Genomic DNA, 21,072 nt, shown 5'->3' with positions numbered 1-21,072 from the left:
GGGGGCCATGTGGAGCAGGCCGGTGTAGCAGCCGGCAGCCAGGCAACCCTCAGACGGGCCAGTGAGCATAGCCAATACCCCCAGGGCTGCCTGGCTGGGCCCACCTGACCTCCGTCTTAGAAGCGAGCCCTGCCTACGAGAGCTCAACCTCCTGGGACCTGGGAGCACCATGGCGCTTCTCATTCACACCATCAAGGTCACGGTGTTGCTCCTCACCCAGCCCCACCGTTCCGACAGGGAGTGAGGGCGATCCTCGGCCTTTCATGATGATTCGAGTCCATTTCCTCCAGCCCTTTGCCCTTGGCCTCAGATCACACCCAACTCTTCCCCCACCACCCCAGCCTAGATGCTGTGCCTTCCTTCAACGCCACCTCCCCCCAGGTTGGTCTCTCTGCTTCCGCTACATAGCCGAGAGACCCCCGATCTCCGAGAGAATCAAAGCGTCCGTTGTGGGAGATGAGACCCAGCGGGGGTGGGAGAGCCAAGCTGGCTGGGGGGCACAGCTGTGTCTGCGAGAGCTGGGGACCGTGTGTGGGCAGCGGGTTCTGAACATTAGGAATAAACTATTCACGCGTTTATTTGACGATGCTTGTATTTCATTGTAAACACAGCTGACCAGCTTGTTCTCTGAAAAAGCACTTCACTGGACCAACGATCAAACTCCTAAAGGAGCCATGCACAGCTCTCTGTTGGGCCACCTGCTCTGTGATGCAGTCACTGAAAGGTGACAGGGATTTAAGGTGTGGCATGGCGGCTACAGCTAACGATACCAGCTTGTCCATTTGACACCTGCTGACACGTAAATCTTACATGTGCTCACCACACACGAGAAAACGGTGACTGTGTGAGGTGAAGGACGTGTCTACTAACTTCACTGCAGTAGTCACTTCTCACGTACACGTATCGCGCCACACCACCTAAAGATGCGATTTGAATTCCCAATCATGACTCCGTGAGGCTGGGGAAGAGGGCAACCGTGGCTAAGGACACAACTGGAAAGCTGACGGGCATCTGGGTCACAACTCGGGGGAAGGCGGGCCCCGCCTGCCGGGGGAGGAGACCTGTGTACCAGAGAGCGCCCTGCACTGCCCATGAAGGCTCCTGGCCATGACAAGGGAAGCGGGTAATAAGCCATTCACTCCTTAGTATAAAGTAGTGTGGTTAGCACTCCACCCCAATGCCCAGCAGAGACACTTGATAAAACAGGAGCTTGGAGAAGAGGGAGCAGGGCGGCTCCAGAGGCCCCTGGGGAGTCTACTGGGGGCTGCAGAAGGCAGGCTGGGGGCCTGTGCGAGTCTCATGAGAGGTGGCGAAGGATGGGGAGCTCAGAGTAGAGGGATCCGGGAGGAAAGTGGGAAAGGACGGAGGTCAGAGGTTGAGGACAAGGGCAGAAAGGGAGGGGAAGGGAAGGATGGGGAGCTGGAGGTTGAAAATGAGGGAGCGCAGAGGAGGCGGGGGTGCGGGAGCGCTGTGGCCGGGCTGTGCGGACAGGGCGGGAACTCCGGCGCTGGCAACGCCCAGGTGCCCCACAGGCTCACTGGGGGTCTATCCTCAGATGCAGTGGCGGAATTATTCTCATAACCTTCTGTTCCTGCCTTAATTTTGCTTCTGGACATTTGCCCAGGGCCTGAAAGGCCTTTGTCCAGCAGTCCTCCTCTGTCATTGGGGGAAGTCCCTGAGCATCTTGCCCAGGGCCCCTGGCTCCCAGACAGTCTCCCACTTCCCCTTGCCCTGCCTTGAGCAGGGAAGGGTCAGGGAGAGGCTGGGGGACAAAGCCCTCCTGCTGGCACACTCCACGGTCCTGTCTTGGACCTTCACCTCCCCTGCAAGGTGGTACCACTTCTGTTTTGTTTCTGGGGAGGCCGGGGCTCAGAGGGGTGGGGCATCTTGGCTATGGACACACAGCTAGTTGGGGGGTCAGCTGAGCTCACGTCCGGGGTTCCTGACTCTTAGATACAAACAGAGGACCTGCATTGGCACCCGAGCTCTGCCCAGTTCCCTGGCATCTCCAGGCCGCCCCTGACCTTCCATTCAGGGGCACGGGGATTTCAGCCCACTGCCCTGAAGTGTTCAGTCAGGTCTCAGTGGCCACTGGGAGACTCGAGCCCCGGTGGCCCACCCAATGTGACAGGCCTCTGGGACACTCTGGCAGCATGTGGGGCTTCTACAGGGGCTTCAAGAAGGAGCCACGGCCTCAGCCTGTGGGGGCGGGGGAAGGGGTCCGGAGGAGCCAAGCAGAAGAGGCAGCACCTCAGAAAAATCCCCAGCGCTTTCTCTAGCCGCCCCTCCCCTGTCCCTAAAGCCCGTGGGGGACAGTCAGCGAATGCAGTCTCCTGGCTGCAGAGCTGCCACTGGCCTTGACCGCAGGGGACTGTCAGGTCAGCTGGCTGTGCACTGTCGGGCCGTGCCCCAGACCCGTGGTCCTGCCGTGCCTGGGGGCCACCTCCCCGGGGCTGACCCAGAGCACGGGGCCCGGCTCACCAAAGCAGGTACAAAGTCCCCCTGGAGACTCCCACCAGACTGAAGGTGGGAACCGGCTGCCACGGAGCCGGCCTCTCCACAGGTGGCCCGTGGACCAGCGGAGCCGGCTCACCCGGGAGCCGCAGAGATGCAGAGTCTCAGCCCCACTTCTGACCGACGGGACCAGTTTAACCCGGTGGCCAGGCTCCTTTCGCCCACGAAAGCTTGAGGGACCAGGTGACGCAGGCTCTGTGGAGGGCTGATTCCTGACTTCTGGCTCACTGGCCACACACTGTCCTACCTGACCTCCAGATGGCCTGGAAGGTGGCACTGAGCCGTTTTCCGGAGCCACCGACCCACAGGTGGGGGACTGGGGGAGAAACCCTGGGACTCTCCCACCCTCTGTCAGCCCAATGTCTGCCTGGCTGTCCTTGCCAGGTCGCCAATACCCATGTCTTCAGACATGAATCCTGAAACACACTCACCTTGGCGGGACACGGACCAGCACTTCACACAGATGCTCACCCGCCAGCACTAAAACCCCAGGGAGGCTTTCCACTCCATCCTGAAATCCCCTCACCGGGACCCCCAACTTCCCCGGGCCTCCCTCTTCCCCCTCACCTGCAGAGCACCCCCCGAAGGCCTACCGTGCTCGTCCAGGAGGATGTTGTCTGGCTTGATGTCTCTGCAACAGAAAAGAGAGAAGCTGAAAACACGGTGCCTGGCGCCACAGACAAGCACGCGGCAAACGCGGCACTCGGGGACACAGGCCCCGCAGCACCCCGCCAGCCGGCCGCCCCAACCGGGTGCGAGGCCTCGGACGGAGCAGTCAGTGATGGCTGTAGTCCCGCGGAGCACCCGCAGTCTTCTTCCTCCTGTTTCCTGGGACTGCGAGCGGGCTCTGTGTGAGCGGTTCTCCCGAGAACATTTGTAACGATTTCTGGCCTCTCGTGTCCCCATAGCGAGCACCTCCCTGAGCACGTGGTCTCTGCCAGCAGGTGTAGGCGCTTTCCCTCGTGGATGTCATGAACCCCCCACCTCGCTGGGACACGCCTCCCGCACCACTGTCTCCTGTCTGTGGACACGGGAGCTGAGGCTCTGGGAGGGTCGGTGACGTGTGCGAGTTCTGACGCGCCCAGGCGGGGCTGCCACACCCAGCCCTCCGCCAGCGTCGCCGTGGTCTGTGAGTGAGGAGGGCCTGGCCTCTCTAAAGGGTGGTAAAAACCAAACCAAACCACACCACCAGCAGCAACGAAAGGGAATGTACCACAGAGACCATTGTGGCCCTAGAGCATTTAATGTCTGCCCTTCAGGGAGACAGAGCCTTTTTAGGGGCGCACAGCCAGCCACAGGCAGGAAAGCTGGGTCAGGGAGTTTCGGGGTCCGCTCCTTGCCACAGTAGCAGGGCCCCCGCCTCTCCGAGTTGCGCTGTTGAGGGAGGGGCTCCGCCTCTTCACTGCTGCACCCGTGGTGCCCGGCGGGAGCAGACGCAGGCAAAGGGAAACCAAGCTGGGCAGCAGTTCACACAGAAAAACGGACGGGACTTGGGCCGTCAAAGTAGGGGAACAAGATGCCCTCGTAGAACAGTCTCAATCCCACGTACGACACCCACAAGCGGGGTTCACAGCCACGGAGCAGGTGGGGGCTGGGGGGTGGACAGTGACCGACAGGAAACCTGCGGGTGAGGGGATGCTGGCTCAGCTGACCTCGGGGGTCCTGCGGAGGGCGGCCGGGGTGCCAGGTGTCAGACCGCACCCGGGCTGAGGGCCTGGTCGGGTGTGTACGGGGAGGCTGCCGTCTAACGGGCTCTGGCCGGGACTGGGCACGCAGTGAGAGAGGACCGGGGACCACGTAAAAGCCCCCGAGGCCTCCGCCGACACCAGCTCCTTATCGCCGACGAGCATGCGCTTCCGAGGCTCGATCTACACCACCGATTTCAGACGGCGAGCGCCATGCTCACTGACCGTGAATGTCAGCTGCTCTGAGGTGGACGGCAGCTTCTTCCCAGGTCAAAAGCACTCATTCCTGGTTTATCACATGGTAATTCCACCCGGAAACACACTCGGCTCTCAGTGACAACACGAGGTTGTCACGGCTCCAGGGTGACAGAAACACTCAACCTGTTTACACCGTCGTTGTCAGTGTGACTCTGGGAGTCGGAGAACGTTGACGGGCATTAAGTACATGGACCCCATGGCTGAGGTCACAAAACAGTGGATCTCAAGACTGATTATTCTCGGAGTCCCCCCGGGGAGGGTGACCTCAGGAGCTCACAAAATGAAAACGGGGGCAGAAGCTGCAGGGTCAAGTGACTGTGGATCAAAGCAGCGAACACTGGTTCCTGCCAGGTGCCCCCCAGGGAGGTTCCCAAGAAACGACAAAGGGGACGAGTGTCATCCCCAACCCACAGCGACTCTTTCGAAGGCTCAGTTTCAGCAGATGGGAGCGAGGCAGCCCCCCCGTGCTGGCTTTGAAGAGGTCAGCAGTCTCACGTGAGCGGGCCACACGGCAGAACCGCAGGTGCCTCCAGGCCCCGGGTCCTGTGGCACCAGGACTGAATCCTGCCACCAACCATGAGAGCTCAGGGGCAGTCCAGACAGGCCCAGACAGAAATGCGGCCCAGGGGGTTGCAGGTCTTTGACACCCTGGGCCGAGGGGCCAGCTAAGCTGCATCTGAACTCCTGACCCAGGAAAACTATGAGAAAACACATGTGAGTTATTTTAAGCTGCTAAGCTAGTGGTTATTTGTTTTGCAGCCACAGAAAACTGAGACACTACCTGATCTGGGCGGATGGACACAGTAGCCCCATCTGACTGCTGCTGGGTGCACGCAAGGATGCTCGAGATGCTACTCATGCAAGCAAGGCTCGGGACAGCTCCCAGGGCGTGAGAAGTGCCGGAATAAACGACAAATGATGGGGGTTACAAGGAGCTGGGGATGGGGTGGGGCTCAGGGGGGGATTCTCCAGCTTCCGGCAGAATGAGGTAGATCTCTCTCGGGAGACGTGCCAGCTGACTCCCGCAAAGCTGTGGGAGGAGGCACAGCCCCGCCCCGGGATTTAATGAGAACCGCACGTCACGGAGAGGTGCGTCATCGGAGCCGGCGGGCTGGCTGGGTCCAGGACCTTTTCCTCCAGTCTTGTTTTCCACTCGGATTGGATCGTAGCTCAGCTCCGGTGCGCCGCCCCGCCCCACGTGGGCTCGCGTGTTCAGAAACGGCGCTGGTGTGGGAGGGAGAGGCTGCCACAGTGTTCTCTGAGGACAGGGCCATCACTGCTGAGCTGGGCGCGATGACACTTTGATGGAAAGGACACATCCGAGGCTGCTGTAAAACCCAGTTCTTGCTCTTAAATGAGTCCCCAGCCCCCAAATAAAACAAAGCACGACATGTCAGCTCAGCTACTTTTAAAAACCGCCACAGAGATGGCCCTGGTCCAGAGGCCAAGGAAGTCTGTGGGGACACTGTGTGCGCGCCCCTTCACAGGGGTTTCTGAGTGATCCGTGCGGGCAGTCCCGTGTGGCAATGAGGACAAGTGACTGGGTGGACAGAGAGGCACGTCTGTGAGATGAGATCTGTGCATGTTTCACCACCAGAGAAAGAATCCTGCTGTGATGTGTGTGAAGGCGGCAGGAAGACCAGGAGGGCAGGCAGGGTGTGGCCGGGGCCGGGTCCTGGGTCTGCCTCCGGCCGGCTGACCGCAGCCTCGGCTTCCTCAGCTGTGAGTTGGATAATATTACGTACGCTGCTTGTCAGGGTGAGGGTTTGTTTGTTTGTCTCCGTCATTTTTATTCTGCCCATTGTTAAAGCACCTAAACCCTCATCCTAACCCTTACAGGAACTTAGCTTTATCATGTTCTAACACAAAGTCAATCAGGCCAGCCCTCTGATCCAGAAGCTTCTGTAGCTCCTATCGCCCCCCAAAGAACGGTGGCTGGGGCCAGCGGGGCGGGACTGGGGCCGGGGTTGGGAACGGCTCTGGGGCGGAGGAGGCCTGGCTGGGGTGGCGGCTGCAGCCTGGAGGCTGAAGGGACCCTCGTTTGGAGGGGGGGTCTTCTTTGATTCCGAAGCCCGCTGCAGGCTGCCGGCTGTGGGGAGGGATTCTGGGGGCTGTCCTCTGCTCCGCTGAAGTCTAGTGACTCCGTTTGAAATCGGTGAGCATTTATGAGAAGCAGCAGCATGGGGCCGGGCCTGCCGGAGGCAGGCTTGTCGTCAACGACAGAGGGAGGCTGGGGCCTGGCAGTGGGGGAGGCGTTTGCTGGGGTGAACGGGTGGGACTGACCTTGGTCCCTGACCTCTGTCTGAGGCAGTGTGGGCGGGGCCTTGCCCACATCTGTCAGTAAGCTGACGTGGGACAGAAAGCAGGTGAACTTGGTTCTCACGTTTGGGGATCTCTGAACATATTGACATGGACTGTTCTAGAAACTGGGTCACAGTTAGGAACTCCACCTCACTGCTACTCATTCAGTGTGGCTTCTGTCCCCTTCTCCAGCTTCCTGAGGGGGGCAGGGACCAGGCAGGGACATAGCCCCCAGTGCCATGCCTGAGAGTGAGCAGCTAACCTTTACTGAGCGCTTAGTATGTGCCAGGCTCAAGTCTGAGCCAGTCACATGACTTTAACCTGTCGTGTGGTGGCTCTGTGTCAGGTACTGGGGCAGTACTTTGTCACCGTACCTAATTCTGGCGCGACTCTTAGAAGCAGGTATCACTACTCCCATTTTATTGATGAAGAAGGAACTATTCAGAGAGGGTCAGAGGTTACGCATCAGCAGACAAGGCCCATGCTCTCGGAGCCTGGTCTCTAAGCTGGTGTTTTCTCCTGGGGAGAAAACCGAAGAAAAGCAATGAATCAGACGTCCTTGAATCTAAATCAGACAGCAGCAATTCGAGGAGCATGCTCGTAATGAGCATCCGATATGATAAGCAAAATTACGTCATCTGTGTTTCAGAACACGTTTACGACAGCGCCCTCATACAAGGGCGCATTTGCTTATTAACGGGACCCATCTGGCTCTGCAAAGCCCGAACTTGGCCCCGCAAAGCCTGAACTTGGCCTCGTCTCTTCCTACACAAACCCCGTTAGTGGCCGTCTGGGACCGGTGGCGCTGGCGTCCGGACTCTGGGCTTCTGAGTGCCCGCAGAACCTCAGCTGTGAAAAGGGAGTTGCTGATATGTGGCTGCCAACCTGTCAACCTGGCCACGGAGGACGTGGACGGTAAGACTCCAAAGCGCTAGCATCGAACGTGCCCAACAAGAGGGGGAGAGAGCCAGTGGGGTACAAATTCGGGAGGAGGCACCGCTGCCCCGCCGCAGGCCCCAGGCCCACTCCTGGACAAGCCTTTAGAAAGCGTTGGCCACAGGCCAGCATCCAGACTTCCTAGGGCTTTTCCTGATTGGCCGGTCCGCCTGGCTCCCACCCCCTCACACCGGGTTGCCGCCACAACACTGGGTCGTGTTGCTTCTGCCCGGTGCCCAGGTGTGGGATGCGTCTGCAAACGGCATCGCTGCAGAGGTAACCCAGTGAAGGCGAGGTCCTGCTGGATTGGAGCGGGCCCTGAATGCCATGACCAGGGTATACAAAGACAGGAAAGACTGTGACCCGCACAGAGAAGAGGGCGGTGTGCAGACGGGCAGAGACCGGAGTGACGCATCTACAAGCCCAGGAAAGCCGCGGAGCCACCCAAAGACTGGAGAGCGGCAGGGGACGGCTTCTGGCTCAGAGTCCCTAGGAGGAACTGAACACGCCAATGCCTTATTTCTGACTTCCAAACTGTAAGGGAATAAATGGGCTGTTTCAGGCCACCCAGTGTGTGGCACCGAAGTGTCTCCTCTGGCCCCAGGGCCCACCCTGCTTCCCTGTGCCCTGGCTGGATGGCTTGGCCCGGCCTCATTCACTTGCTCACCAGCTGCTCCTGGCGCTCAGCAGGTGCCACCTCACTCATCCTCATGGGACCTGAGCTAGCTTCCTGTGGTCACCACCACATGTGACCACAGACCCAGCGACCTGACACAGCACAGATCTGCTCCCTTACAGTTCTGGAGGCCAGACGTCTGAAGCAAGCCCACGAGGCTGAACTCCAGCCGAGACCCCAGGGGGGGAGTCTGTCCCCTGGCCTCTTGGCTTCTAGAGGTGCCCGGCCACCTCCGTGCGCCTTGGCTTGTGGCCCCGTCCTTACATCGCTCCAACCCCTGCCTCTGTTGTCACACCTTCTACCGCTGGCTCTGAGTCTCAGGCTTCTGTCTCACAGGGACACGAGTGGCTGGGCCGGACCACCCACGGGACCCAGAATCATTTCCCATGTCACCATCCCTAACTGGATTGCACAGCAAGGCAGCACAGTCACAGGTTTGGGGGATTAGTGTGGCATCTTTGCAGGGGGGACATTATTCAGTCTGCATTGTACCCCTCACAAGTCCATATGTGGAACTCCCAGCCCCCAGGACCTCAGAATGTGCCCGTATTGGGAGATCGGACCTTTAAAGAGACGATTAAGGTAAAATGAGGTCATTGCCGTGCGTCCTAATCCAACCTGGTGTCTGTATAAGAAGAGGACACCAGGACCCAGACACACACAGAAGGGCGACCACGTGAGGACATGGAGGGAAGGCAGCTGCCCACACGCCAAGGACAGAGGCCTCTGAAGGAGGCAACCCTGCCAGCACCTTGACCTTGGACTTCCAGCCTCCAGGACTGTGAGGAAACAAGTGTCTGTCCTGGAGGCCCCCAGCCTGTGGTATTGTGCTATGGTGACCCCAGCAGGCTCATACAGGCGGCCCGACTATTCCTGCTCTACCGACAGCGAGACTGAGGCTGAGCTCAGTGGGACGTTCCTGGGGTCTCAGAGCCAGTCCTGGGGGAGCCGGGCTCTGCCACGGGCCAGAGACCCATGACGGGACTGAATGGCGAGGAAGCAACTTTTAAACAGACACCCAGCCTAGTGAGGGGGCCCTGTCTGCATCCAGCCTGAAACCCCACACTGCATCTCAGATCTTTTTTTTTCCTCGCTTTCTTCTTTGGGACAGGAGGTGGGGCCAGTCGAGCCATGCTTGGGGGCTGCTGGTCTGTCTTTAATCTTACAAAGAACAAACATCAGCAGCGGGGCTGGGATTGATTAATTTTGTTCAAAAGCTGTGTCACTCCGTGGGGCCTGGATGGAAACTTGGTTTCTACGGCAGCTGCACTCAGCTAATTACTCCTCAGTCCATCTCAGGCAGGTCTGGAAGCTTTTAGGATTAACAGACACATTCAAGGATGCCCTGGGTTCCCTGATTCCTTCACGGATGGATGAGCCCAACAGCCCACTGCCCTGGATGCGGGGAGGGGGTCACAAAGACCCCGCAGGCCCGCCCAGCTCAGTGTGGCTTCTCTCCAGTCGCTCCTGGAGTACCGAATTGCAGCGGCCTGTCCTGAGCCATCCACAACCTCCACACGGCCCCAGCCACTCCATGCACAGCCTGTGGAGAAAAGTAAGCATCTGTGGAAGGGCAGGACACTGCCCATGGCCCCACGGCAGCTGAACAACCCTAGGAGCCCTTCACCCAGGAACAGCTCAAATCCTTATTCAACCACCGCTCGGTCTCAGTTTACATCTGTAAAATGGGCAAAAATAAAACGATATGCAAAGAACCTAACTCAGCTCCTAGCACACAGTAGGTGCTCAACACAGGTGACTCTTTCCCCCACCCCGACTGAGCAGGGAGTCCAGAGGGAACACAGCGTAGCAGAGGCGAAGGGCTGACCCCAAAGTGACTATGGCCATCTCTCAGGTCCGTGCAGTTTTATGGTTCAAAACCACCCCCTCCCAAACTGCAAGTCATTCGACCTGCCCGCAGCATTAAGTTCTCTTTGTGGACGAGAAACAGAAGCCGAGAGATGTGACGTGATTTCCCAAGGTCACAGTTGAAGAGTGGCAGCAGAAGGCTTTGAACCAGCTCTCCTGATGCTTGTCTCTTTCTCACCTGCTGGGTGGTGCGCAGGTGGTAGGGGTTAGCCCAGAGACCCCTGTGCATCGTCCCAGGCCTGGCCCTCTTTCCAGACTCCGCCTGGGGCCCCCTGCCTCTGCTGACTCTCACTGGGCGTCACCCTCCCTGAGAAGCCCTGGATGGACCAGGTCACTGTCCTGGGCCTCCCTGCTCCCTGCATGTCACGGCAGTGCCCACGATCCGTGTGTGTGTCCGTGGGATGAGGCAGTGGAATGGAGGCTTTTCCTTCCCAGCAGGGCCACGTCCAGACTTGCAGCCCTGAGGGGTGCCGGGCACGTGTGAGGTGTCCGCCCATGACTTCCCAATCTACAGCCCGTCGTCAGCAGGCACGGGGCGGACGCTGGCCGGAACGCTGACACTGAGTCCAAAGTCCCCGAGACGGACTCAGGTGCATGCAGCCAGTCGGTGTCAGGTCCCGGCTTGGGGCTCAGGCTCCCAGGGCCGGCAGGGGGTCCCCAACACTTCCCGCTCCCTGGAGAGCAAGGCCGAGCTCTCGGTCTAGTTCACTCACTTTGGGCAGCTTGGCAGTTGCCCCGAAGATTTGGTCTCACACTTTCCTCCAGGACTGAGTCACAGTCAGCTCCTGGGTAGACCCACGGCCCCCAAGAGCATGCATTTCTGTCCACGTGCTCAGACGAGGGCCTTCCATTCTTCCCCCACTTTCTGGAACACACTGGAAAGAGTTCCAGTGCACGACCAGGCCCAATCTCATTCTGTCCCTGTGACTCCCACCGGAATCTGGAGGCCCAAGGGCCCGGGAGCCCAGAGGCCCAGGGAGGCCTGACCACCGCCAGGAACACGCGGTCGTTCCCAGATGAAGAGACACACTCGGGAGAGCTGAGTGACGTCCCCGAGCCCCTTGGGAAATTAGCACTGGTGCTGGGGCTTGAGTTTTGCCTTCCAGGCAGCTGTCAGCTCCTTACCAGCGTGGATGGCGCCTGAGTCACCTGGAAAGGTGCTTGTGGACCCAAGAAGCAATTGTGTTCCTCCCTCTCTGTTCACAGTGAGGAGGGTGGGGCTCCGAGAGGTTCAAGTACTTGTCCTAAATTGCAGCTCAGTCTGTTTTCAGCTGGGCCTGGGGTGAGTCAGCTCCATGGCCGGTGCCCTTTCTACCTCCATGAACTTGCTGCCTGCCCACCATCGGCCCCTCGGACCACTGGTCACCACCCGGCATGCCTCGGGGGCACTGGGCAAGGATAAAAAGGCCCGCTGTGGTGTCTGGGAAAACACAGGGGTGCTGCGTCGGAGAGAGAGGATTTGGGAGGGATGCTGCCACCTCTGCTGTCCCTCAGGCTGTGTCCCCAGCTCTTCCAAGCCCAAGCTCCGTGGCCTCTCACCCAGCTCGTTCTGCTCCTGCCCCTCAGCCCCCTTGACGTTTGCCGGGCAAAACCCAGCGCTGGTTAAATTCTCCTTTCTGATGACTCCGCTGGTGTGCCCGCCCAGGCGACCTGACCGGGAGCTTCCCCGAGCCGGGGCGGCCCTTTGCACTCACCCTTCAATGACTCTCCTCTCTTCACACCCGGACACCTTCGGCCCCAAAGTCTCTGTCCCACCACTGGCTCTTCTGTCTCAGACCCACCCCCAACTGCTCCACCCCCTCCTGCCACCTTCTCACCACAGCGGCTGGGGTCGGGGGTGCTCTGGGCTCACAACCCTCTGCAGACTCCTCCTCGTGGGAGGACCGCACACTGACCACTGACCGCTGACCGAGGCTGCCCCCTCCTGTGCCCTCTCCTCACCCCACGTGCTCACACTGGTCTCCAAGACGAGCACCGTCCCACATGCCAAACGGCCTCTGCCTTGCTGTCCCTGGCTGGCGAGGCCCATCCGCTCTCCCTGGGACTCCCTCCCTGCTGCTGACCACCCTCCTTTATTTCTCTCCATACCTTCTCCCCACCTGATGATTTACTCACTGATTTGTCCTTGGTCCTTCCCAATTAGGATGCAAAGCCCAGGATAGAGGGGCTGTATCCCCAGGTCCCCGGACAGGGTCTGCAGCAACTGGCCCGGCAGCCCACAGTCGTCTGGAGGATGGCTGGGAGGCCCGCCCCCAGCACGGCCTGCCTCTGCAGATTCCTCCCATCTGTCTCTCAGTGCTGGCCCCACGCAGCACCCCAGGCCCCATCCTGGGCTGGTCCCAGCCTCAGACTGACTGAGGTCTGGGAACCAGCGTTTTCAGCAGGCCGTGGTGGGAAGCTGATGTCTCCTGGGCCTTTGGGGCCCTGCTCTGCTGGTGGGGCGAGATGGAGGTCTGCCTGCACTGTCTCCCAGCGGGCTCTGACTCCTCTGGGGAGCACTTAGCAAGATCTTGTCACAGCTGCCGAGTCCCTGGCACCGCTGGGTCTGACTGGCGTGGTGGAGGGAGTGTCACCTCCTGACGGACAGTGGGGGCACAGGTGCAGGAGGCACACCGGGGGCTCTAACCCAGTGCAACTCTAATGCGAGCAGACACCAGGGCGCTATCAGCTGGCCAAGGAAATGAGCAAATGCACACCTACCCTCCCCGACCCAGGGCTGACGGCAAGGCCCGGGGGGCACGCACTGGAGGGATGTACCACCCTGACTCCTTGGAGAATGCGGGGTCCTGATTAGAGAGCACAACCTACCTGGCACGTTACAATTCATATTTTAAGGGTTGCTATTTTTAGAGCCCAATCTCTGTATTGCACCTAACGGGGCACATTGCCGAAGTGTATAAGAACCCCAGACTGTCAACTGGAAGGGACCTTGACTGTGTCTGAAATGGACAGGCCCTGGCTCTCATACCCGCTCTGAGCCTCCATGTCCTCATCTGTAAGGGCGGGCATGGCACTGGGGGCTATGTCCCTGCCTGGTCCCGGCCCCCCTCAGGAGCTGGAGAGGGGGTGGAGGGGTAGGGGGTGGAGGGGTAGGGGGTGGAGGCCAAGGGAGGGGTGGCTGCAGACTCTGACCAACGACTAGGAAAGGGGCTGACTCTCCTGCGGGCCCCGCGTCCTGCAGCCACCTTCCATCACCCTGGAGCTGACTGATGGCCCCATTGGTGACAGTCCCCTGGCCTGGCCAGTGCCCTGAGTGACTCCCTCGTGGCTGGGGTCTGGCAGATGGCTGACGGAGAGCAAGGAGTGAGATGGAGAGATGGAGGGATGGAGGGATGGAGGCAGGGAGGGAGAGGAGAGGGAGAGAGGCTGGCCTGGTCTCCCCCGCCCCTAGCAACACGGGCATACTTTGGTGAGGGGAGTATGGGGGTTGGGGGCCAGGGCAGTGGTGAGGTCAGCACCCTCACTGGCACCCAACGGCCATCACCTGCCCACTTGGTGATCTGACCTGGCTTAGTGACCCGAGCCTTGCTTTCCTGGCCCGGGAGCACTGTGAGAGCTGGCAAAGCCTTGCGCTGGAGGTCAGAGGGAGGGGCCTGGGGACAGCCTGGGACCCGTGAAGGAGGATGGGGCTGGTCTGACAGCAGCGTTGGGATCCTGGTTGCGGGGGGGGTCCCCACTGGGGGCGGTGGAAGATGGTTTGAAAGCTCCCAGTGAACCCTGGAGACTGACAAGACACATTTGGAAAACTAGTACGCACTAGAACAGGGGTGCCCGACCTGCGGCCCAAACACAAAACAGTAAGTTTACTTAAAGCATTATGAGTTATTTTGTGATCATGTGTCACAGTGTATTGAACGTGTGGCCCGAGACAGCTCTTCTTCCGTGTGGCCCAGAGACGCCCAAAGGTTGGACGCCCCTGCACTAGAACACACTAGAACACAAGACCCAGGTGGACAGGATGTTTGGGCTTCTCGGATGTAGCTCGGTGCTGCAGAAGGCATCTGGTAGAGAGTTAAGTGGCCGACAAGCACTTACTAGGTGATTGAATGAGTCCCCTAGCGAGACAAGGGATCGAAACAGTGTAAAGCCCCTGGGACAAACAGATCAGCCAGTTTAGACCAAAGGAGGAACGCTGCCATCACAAGGAACAGAGCAGACCGGACGCAGGAGGCCCAGTCTGCCCACGGGGCCCCCAGCATCTTCAGCTGCAGAAGGAGCGGGGACCACTGCCGGGGCTGGACAGTGGACACGCCGCCCGCGGAGCCACTCCCAGCCCCGGGCTGCAGACGGAATCAGCACAGAAAAGGGTGGAGGTGGGCACGGGGCTAAAAGGGGAGGTGAATAAGCAAAGGTCTGATTCACAGATGTGGTCCCTGGTCCCTACTCCCTTCTCCGGCCATGCAGCCCCACCTTCCACAGCCAAGGTCAATGCCATGCACGAGACTGTGAAAGCCCCAGAGGGCAGACCTGCAGACACTGACGTGGCCAGCCGCTGTCTGACCATCCCACGGGGCATCAACCTTCCAGCTCTTGCTGTTTGACGCTCCACCATGGTGCGCTCCCTCCTCCACCCGCAAACCAATCAATCAGCGTTTCACTGTCTCCTTCTATAACAGTGGATACTTATCTGTGACCAGTAATCATTGGAAAAAAACCTTCAAAATGAGATGAAATAAACAGATGAAAGGACCTCAGAGGACATAAAAGAACGCAGGGAAGAGGAAGCTTTAGAAGAACGATAACTAACACCGTCAGAGTGTAGGGAGAACACAATGTGCCCATAAAACACAGGACACGAGAAAGAGGAACCTCGGGAGAGACAGAGCTCTCAGCAATGAATGTCTGAGACCTGGGAAAGCAGTCAGTGGGCGGGTTTGAAAGACGAGGTCAAGGGCACTTCCCAGGAAGTAGAAGGAAAAGCCCCAGAGGTGAGAAATAAGAAAAACCTAAGATGCACTGGAGATCATTCCCGGAAAGCCTGACGTGCAAACTGTAGGAGTTCTGGAAAGAGGAACGAGAAGGCAGGAGGGGTGTGTTTACGTGGCACAGAGGTACCTGGCCGTGAACCTGGTGGTACAGAGGGCTCGGTGGTGTCCAGACAGTGGTGTCCCTGAGAAGTTGCAAATAATTCAGGAGGACAGAGAGGTCCATCAGCAGAGAAACAGAGGGGACCAGGAGGCTGGCCGCACACGCAGGCAGCAGAAGGGAAGAGGGGCCAGAGAGCCGGCACGGCAGGTCGGACCTCAGGGAACACACAGGAGGTCTCATTCCATCGTGCTGGATCGCAGGACAAGAAAGCTATTCTCTAGAAACTCCCCTTCAGTCCCTCCTAGTGGGTCAAAGGGGTGTCGCAGTTGGACTCCAGTGTCTCTTGAACGTGGACACTTGCTGACCTCCCTCTTAACAAGGACAGAGGGGACAGCAGAAGGGAGAATGTGATTTTGATTTCACTCTGTTTATTTTCACCTACATTTATGACAAACTGTTTCCTCTTTAAAGGACTAACGTGAAGTGTCTTCTTGAAACCAAGTTATCCTACCGAAATGCACCGGGTCTGCTGTGAAATGTTTAAGGAACAACAGCGGTGGTGTGCAGCTGTGGCCGCAATCATAAAGGTGCACTTCCTAGGGTGGCCATGCCGCTCTGTAACGAACTGCGTGGTTTTGAACAGGAGAAATACATTCTCCCCAGTCCCGGGGGCCAGAAGCCAGAATCAAGGTGTGAGCAGGGCCACGGCCCTTCCTGCCTCTTCCAGCTCCTGGTGGCGCCAGTGTCCCCTGGCTTGTGGCCACCTCCTCCAGTGCCAGCCTCTGTCTTCGTGGCCTTGTCTCCTTTGTGTCTCTGAGTGTCCTTTGTGTCTAAGGACACCAGTCATGAATGTAGGGCTTGTGATGGTTCATCTTCCGTGCCAGCTGGACTAGGCCATTGGAGGCCCAGACACATGAAGCTGATGTCGTCCCTCGGATGAGCCCAGCACCCACCGGGGAGACGGAGAGCTCTGCGTGTGCCTCCTTCGGGAGGCTGCTGCGTGGGAAACTCTCAGATGTGTCTGTCGTGGGCACAGGCCCCTCCGCCGTTTTTGGGAAGCCCCTTACCCTGAGTGTTGGGGTGTCCTGGCCAGGTCCCCTCACCTGTGTGCTCTGGTGCTGCCCCTCTGTCTGCCGCTCTCCGAGTGCGGGGACTCGGGTCCAGGCTCGGCCCGGGCTGTCCAGTGTTCTCCTTGGACCCGGTCTCCACTCCCCTGTGAGTCTTCTCTCCCCTGACTGTCTTGAACACTGACCTCACAGTTCAACCCTGCAGTGTGACTCAGGATCTCTGAGTGAGCCTCTGGCAACAGCCCGCCTCTCGTACCTGGAGGTGAGAACTCTGAGGAATGAGACAAAGGTCAAGCTAGAGGTCAGCATCTCGGCTTTGTTGCTGGTAGGGGTTAAGCTGGACAGTGAGGTTTCTTAGGAGAGACTGGAGGGTCTGTGGCATCAGGAGACAGCCACCAGCCCGGGCTGACTCTGGACCAAGGAAGGCCCGTCACACAGAAGGGAGGATAAGCCCAGTTAACGTCTAGCACAGAGCGTGGAGCGGGACACGTGCTCCGCAGGCAGGGCTGAGCAGGGCGCGGCCTCTCCAGTGACGGATCAGCAGTCACTCCATGTGAGGGTGGGGGCCCAGAGAGGCCCCTCCAGAGGTGAGGCATCAGGAGTGGGAAGGACTGATGTGGCTGTCCCCTTCTTGTGCACCTGCTGTCCCACAGAGCTGGCTGTCACTGGCCAAAATTCCAGGTCAGCTCACAGACCAGCCACCCCGTGGGCACTGTGAATGGATGGTGTGATGGGTAATTTTAATGCAGCAACTGGACCGGGCCACAGGGCGCCCAGATATTGGGTCCCATGGTATTCCAGGTATGTCTTGGGGCGTGTTTACGGGTGGCATTAACATGTGAATCAGCAGACTGAGTAAAGCAGGCGGCCCACCATGATGTGGGTGGGTCTCACCTACCTGTCAAGGTCGGAAGTGAACAGACGGGCTGACCCTCCCCCTTGTAAGAGAGAATCGTTTCCAAGCTGATTGCCTTTGAACTTGAATGGAAATATCTGCCCTCCCTGGGTCCTGCTCTAGGACTCAGCCCGCAGGCCTCGGGGCCTGCGCACCTCTGGAGTCCTGGGAGCCCAGTGCACGCATGTCACTGGCATGCGTGTGCCCATCTCATCCGTTCTGGTTCTGGAGAACCCCCACTCCCACGGGTGGGCTAGCCATAGCCGTGCATATGCTGAAACTTGGGTGTCATCTCGTTTCTGATTCCTGGGTGACCCCCACTCATGCATTATGTCACGCTCCAAACCTGTGCCCTCCGGAAGCTCTGCCTGGCCCCACGGGCTGACCCCAGCTTCCCACTGGGGTAAATGGACTGCTAGATGCCAGTCGGCACCCAGTGCGGTGTGGCAGCCCTCGGAGGAGTGAAACGGAGACTCGCTGCTCAGAGTGCCGGTCTCACGTGGAAGGGCCTGGCCGTGCTAGACCCGGCCTTCGACGCAACTGGCCTCCTGGCGGAAGCTCGGCTCTCATGCCCTGCAGCACGAAATGCCAGCGGAGACCCATCTGAACTCAGGAAGAGCAGGAAGGAGAGTCGCCACCCCGCTTCTCCTGCCGAGGGCCTGGGCCCAGACGGTGGGGACAGAGTTACTGATGTGATGAGGGGGGTGAAACTGAACCTCGTAAGTAGTCTCTTCACCCCCCAAAAATGAGAGCAGACCTGTCATCTTCCCCCTTTTAAACGTTCTGGGTTTTTCAGTCTAGCAGGGGAGGAAGCACTAGATTCATGGCCATTTCCTCGGGAGGACGCCAACCCAGACTCGTAATGACAATGTCTCACAGGCAGAACTGCGGCGCAGGGAGCGAGGTCCTGAGTCCGGCTGGCTGGAAGTCAAGCCTCCTGCAAATAGAACGCAGGGCACCGCAGTGTTTTCAGTGAAGTAACCAAGTCCGAACACAGCCTGGCTGGACGGGCATGGCAAGACCCTGGGGGTCCAGGGCTGCAGCAGCTTCAGACACCCGCAGCGCCTGCCTCGCTCGTTCACCTGGTTCACCAGGACCCACACCCACCCTGCGCTGCCACACACAGTTCTCCTGCCCTGGTCCCCAGGCCTTTGTCCCCCTTCCTCCTCCGTAAGCCCTTTAGACCGACTACTGGAGTTCATCTCCCTTCCCGCGGGCCGGCTCCTTTCCTCGTGCTCTCAGGCTGGACCATCTGCGGAGCCTGTGGGACCGTCTGTGGGGCGAGGGGGTCCACACGCCCCACCCTGGCCTGTTGTCAGAGATGGAGAGATGCGGCCAGTGCCCCCAGAGCAGCTCTGAGTCACAGGGGTGAACAATCTCTCCCTGGCTGTTGACAAAGGCCTCTTCAGGGTCTTAAAGAAATCCTCGGTGCTCCAGTTCTCATTGAGCTAAGCTCCAGGGAGAAATGTGAGTTCTTTGCAAGGGATTAAACCACTTCTCTCTCTGTCTCCAAAATCACAGTCTAAACACAGAGTGACAGGGAAGCGCGGCCTCTACACTGAGCCCGGCAGGTGTGGGTGGCAGCTCATCGCACCCCTCCCTTCAGAGCCCCGCAGTCCCCCACAGGCTACCTCACCCCCATGGGTGCCTGGGCTCACGGCTGGGAAATGGGAGGCAGTGGCTAGTGAGGCCGAGCAGCCCGGTGGGTGTGAGGACTGGAGGGCACGGTGCACGCAGTGCACCCCGTGGGACCCTGTCCTTTGCACAGCGTGCCACGGCCGCTGCCACCAGGGACTTGGAATTTGCTGAACCTAGTAGTCCGGGGACTCGACACCGACGTCAACAAAGACAAGGTCAGGATCTGGACCCGAGTCCAGCCATGTGAAATGCCGGGCCCTTCCACCCAGTGCACAGCCTCCAAAGAGGCCACCAAAGAATCAGGTGCATCAGACGCCGCGTGAGCTGCCACCTGGGCCAGGTGACCAGGCCATCCCCGCCCCTGCCCCATGGCGGGGTTGGTGTCCTTTCCTTGCACGTCACTTTGGCACCTCCCAGGCACCAGGGGCGTTCAACCCACGGCCTGTGGGCCCCATGCAGCCCAGGACGGCTGTGAATGCGGCCCAACACAAAACTGAATTGACTTCAAACATGATGAGATTCTTTTTGTGATTACACGTCACGGTGTATCTAACGTGTGGCCCAAGACAAATCTTCCAGTGTGTCCTGGAGACATCTGAAGGTCGCACGCCCCCATATCATCTCCACCATCAGCCGGGGAGAGGCGCACACTCGCCTCATTTCAAAGATCAGGAAATGAGGGCCGAAGGGCTCCGCGGCTTGTTCCTGTGACTCAGACGGCAAGCGGGACAGCCAGCCTCCAGACTCAGCTGCGTTTCCTGGCCATTTCAGTCTGTTGTGTCTGCCTGCTCAGGCCCTCTGAGAAGGTAAGGGGTGGGGAAATGCAGCAAAGGGACCACGTGACGGTGACAGGACCCCAAGGCTTGGCGCTGGCGGCCGTATCTCTTCCATCGTCACAGTGAACTGAGGGCATCATCTCCACCCCCACAGGGAGGAAGAAAACGAGGTCAAGGCTCAGGGCAGGGACAGCACAGGCAGGGATTCGATCTCGGGACCTGGGCTCCTTGCTCACTGCCTTGCATGTGCTCTTTCCTCTTAGAAGTCCCCCCAGTTTCTTTAGAAGCAGGTCCGAGGGTGCATGTATCTCACAGAAATAAACGCACGGCAGGGAGTGATGTGCACATCGGCACAACCACGTGGCCAATAAACCCTCCAGCACATCTGTAAGCATCGGGGAGCGTGACAGCGTGGGTCCCGAGGCCCTGTAACGCTGCCCTTGAAACCAACCGCAGCCTCGGCACCCCAGCCCCCAGCAGCGCACCTCTGTGGGGCTCACGTGCGGGACACGCTCTCTGTGAGCTCCTCTCCCCAGGGACTCCCTGATCCGTCTCTTTTGCAAAACAGGTATTGTCAACACCAAAGACCAGCTCCTGGGTCAACTTTTCCACATGCCACAGGGAAAATGTGTGTGGACACGTTAAGAACGCCCCCCGCTGCCACCTGAATGGAAATTCTCTGCGTTCTCACACACTTGCCGGGCTGATGGTTGTCCAACACGACGTGTCCTCTGCAGCCCAGCGTCCAGTCTCTGCTGTGAACAGGAAGCTCCTGGACACGCGCCTCTTCCAAATGTGGATGAACAGACGGGCGGTGAAAATGTGCTAGGGGTTTAAAATCGGGGTGGAGATAGATTCCGTCTGGGTTCAGTTTAGAGAGATCTTAGAGACACTTGTTCGACTCCTTCACTCTTTCTAGATGTCTGCAGTCCTACTGTGTGCTGGTCACTGTGTTAGACCCTGGAGGCAACCAGATGCACGACCTCACCTGTCATGACCTCACCTGTCATGCTCAAATGAATGAGCCCCCATCTGGTAAAGAGGACAGATATGAAATACGTCCCTTCTGCCACAGAAGTACGCATGAGTCCAGTGGAAACACAAACGAGGGGATACCTCCATTGTTCAGAAGAATCCAGACAGGCTTCCTGGAGGAGGCAGTGTTTTCTTCCTGGGAGAGCTGGTAGAACAGGCGAGTGCAGGCTAAGCCAGCCCTGTGCACACGTGGGGGCCTCACATCTCTGGGTGGGTGTGGACTAGAAGCCTATTTTCCTGCTTAGCAGGGCTTCCTGCCCTCTCTCCTGGTGCTTTTGGGGAACCCCTCCCCCTCCACCTGGTCCCAAAGGGGCTGTCCATGGGGCTCGGAGAGATAGATGGGCACATGGTTCAAGCTGGCTGAATTAGAACATTCCACTCTCTGGCCACAGGA

The 21,072-nt window shown here is 59.0% G+C and overlaps 1 protein-coding gene across 7 annotated transcripts in view; it reads right to left on the bottom strand.

Annotated features, from left to right (window-relative positions):
* STK32B (serine/threonine kinase 32B) overlaps nucleotides 1–21,072 on the bottom strand; it is a 204,760-nt gene that overhangs the window by 29,575 nt on the left and 154,113 nt on the right. For all 7 annotated transcript variants that reach the window (XR_008392861.1, XM_053672497.1, XM_053672494.1 and 4 more), the window contains one exon: nucleotides 3,108–3,145. Coding sequence is in view for 6 of the 7 variants with exons in the window: in XM_053672497.1 (XP_053528472.1) it covers nucleotides 3,108–3,145 (38 nt within the window). In the remaining variant the exon portion in view is untranslated. The remainder of the gene's footprint in view (nucleotides 1–3,107; nucleotides 3,146–21,072) is intronic.

This window comes from Artibeus jamaicensis, unplaced genomic scaffold, assembly GCF_021234435.1.
Source record: "Artibeus jamaicensis isolate MK-2021 breed Jamaican fruit bat unplaced genomic scaffold, CSHL_Jam_final contig_76, whole genome shotgun sequence".
NCBI lineage: Eukaryota > Metazoa > Chordata > Mammalia > Chiroptera > Phyllostomidae > Artibeus > Artibeus jamaicensis.
Note: the sequence above shows the minus strand (reverse complement) of the source record. Positions and strands in the feature narration are given on the sequence as shown.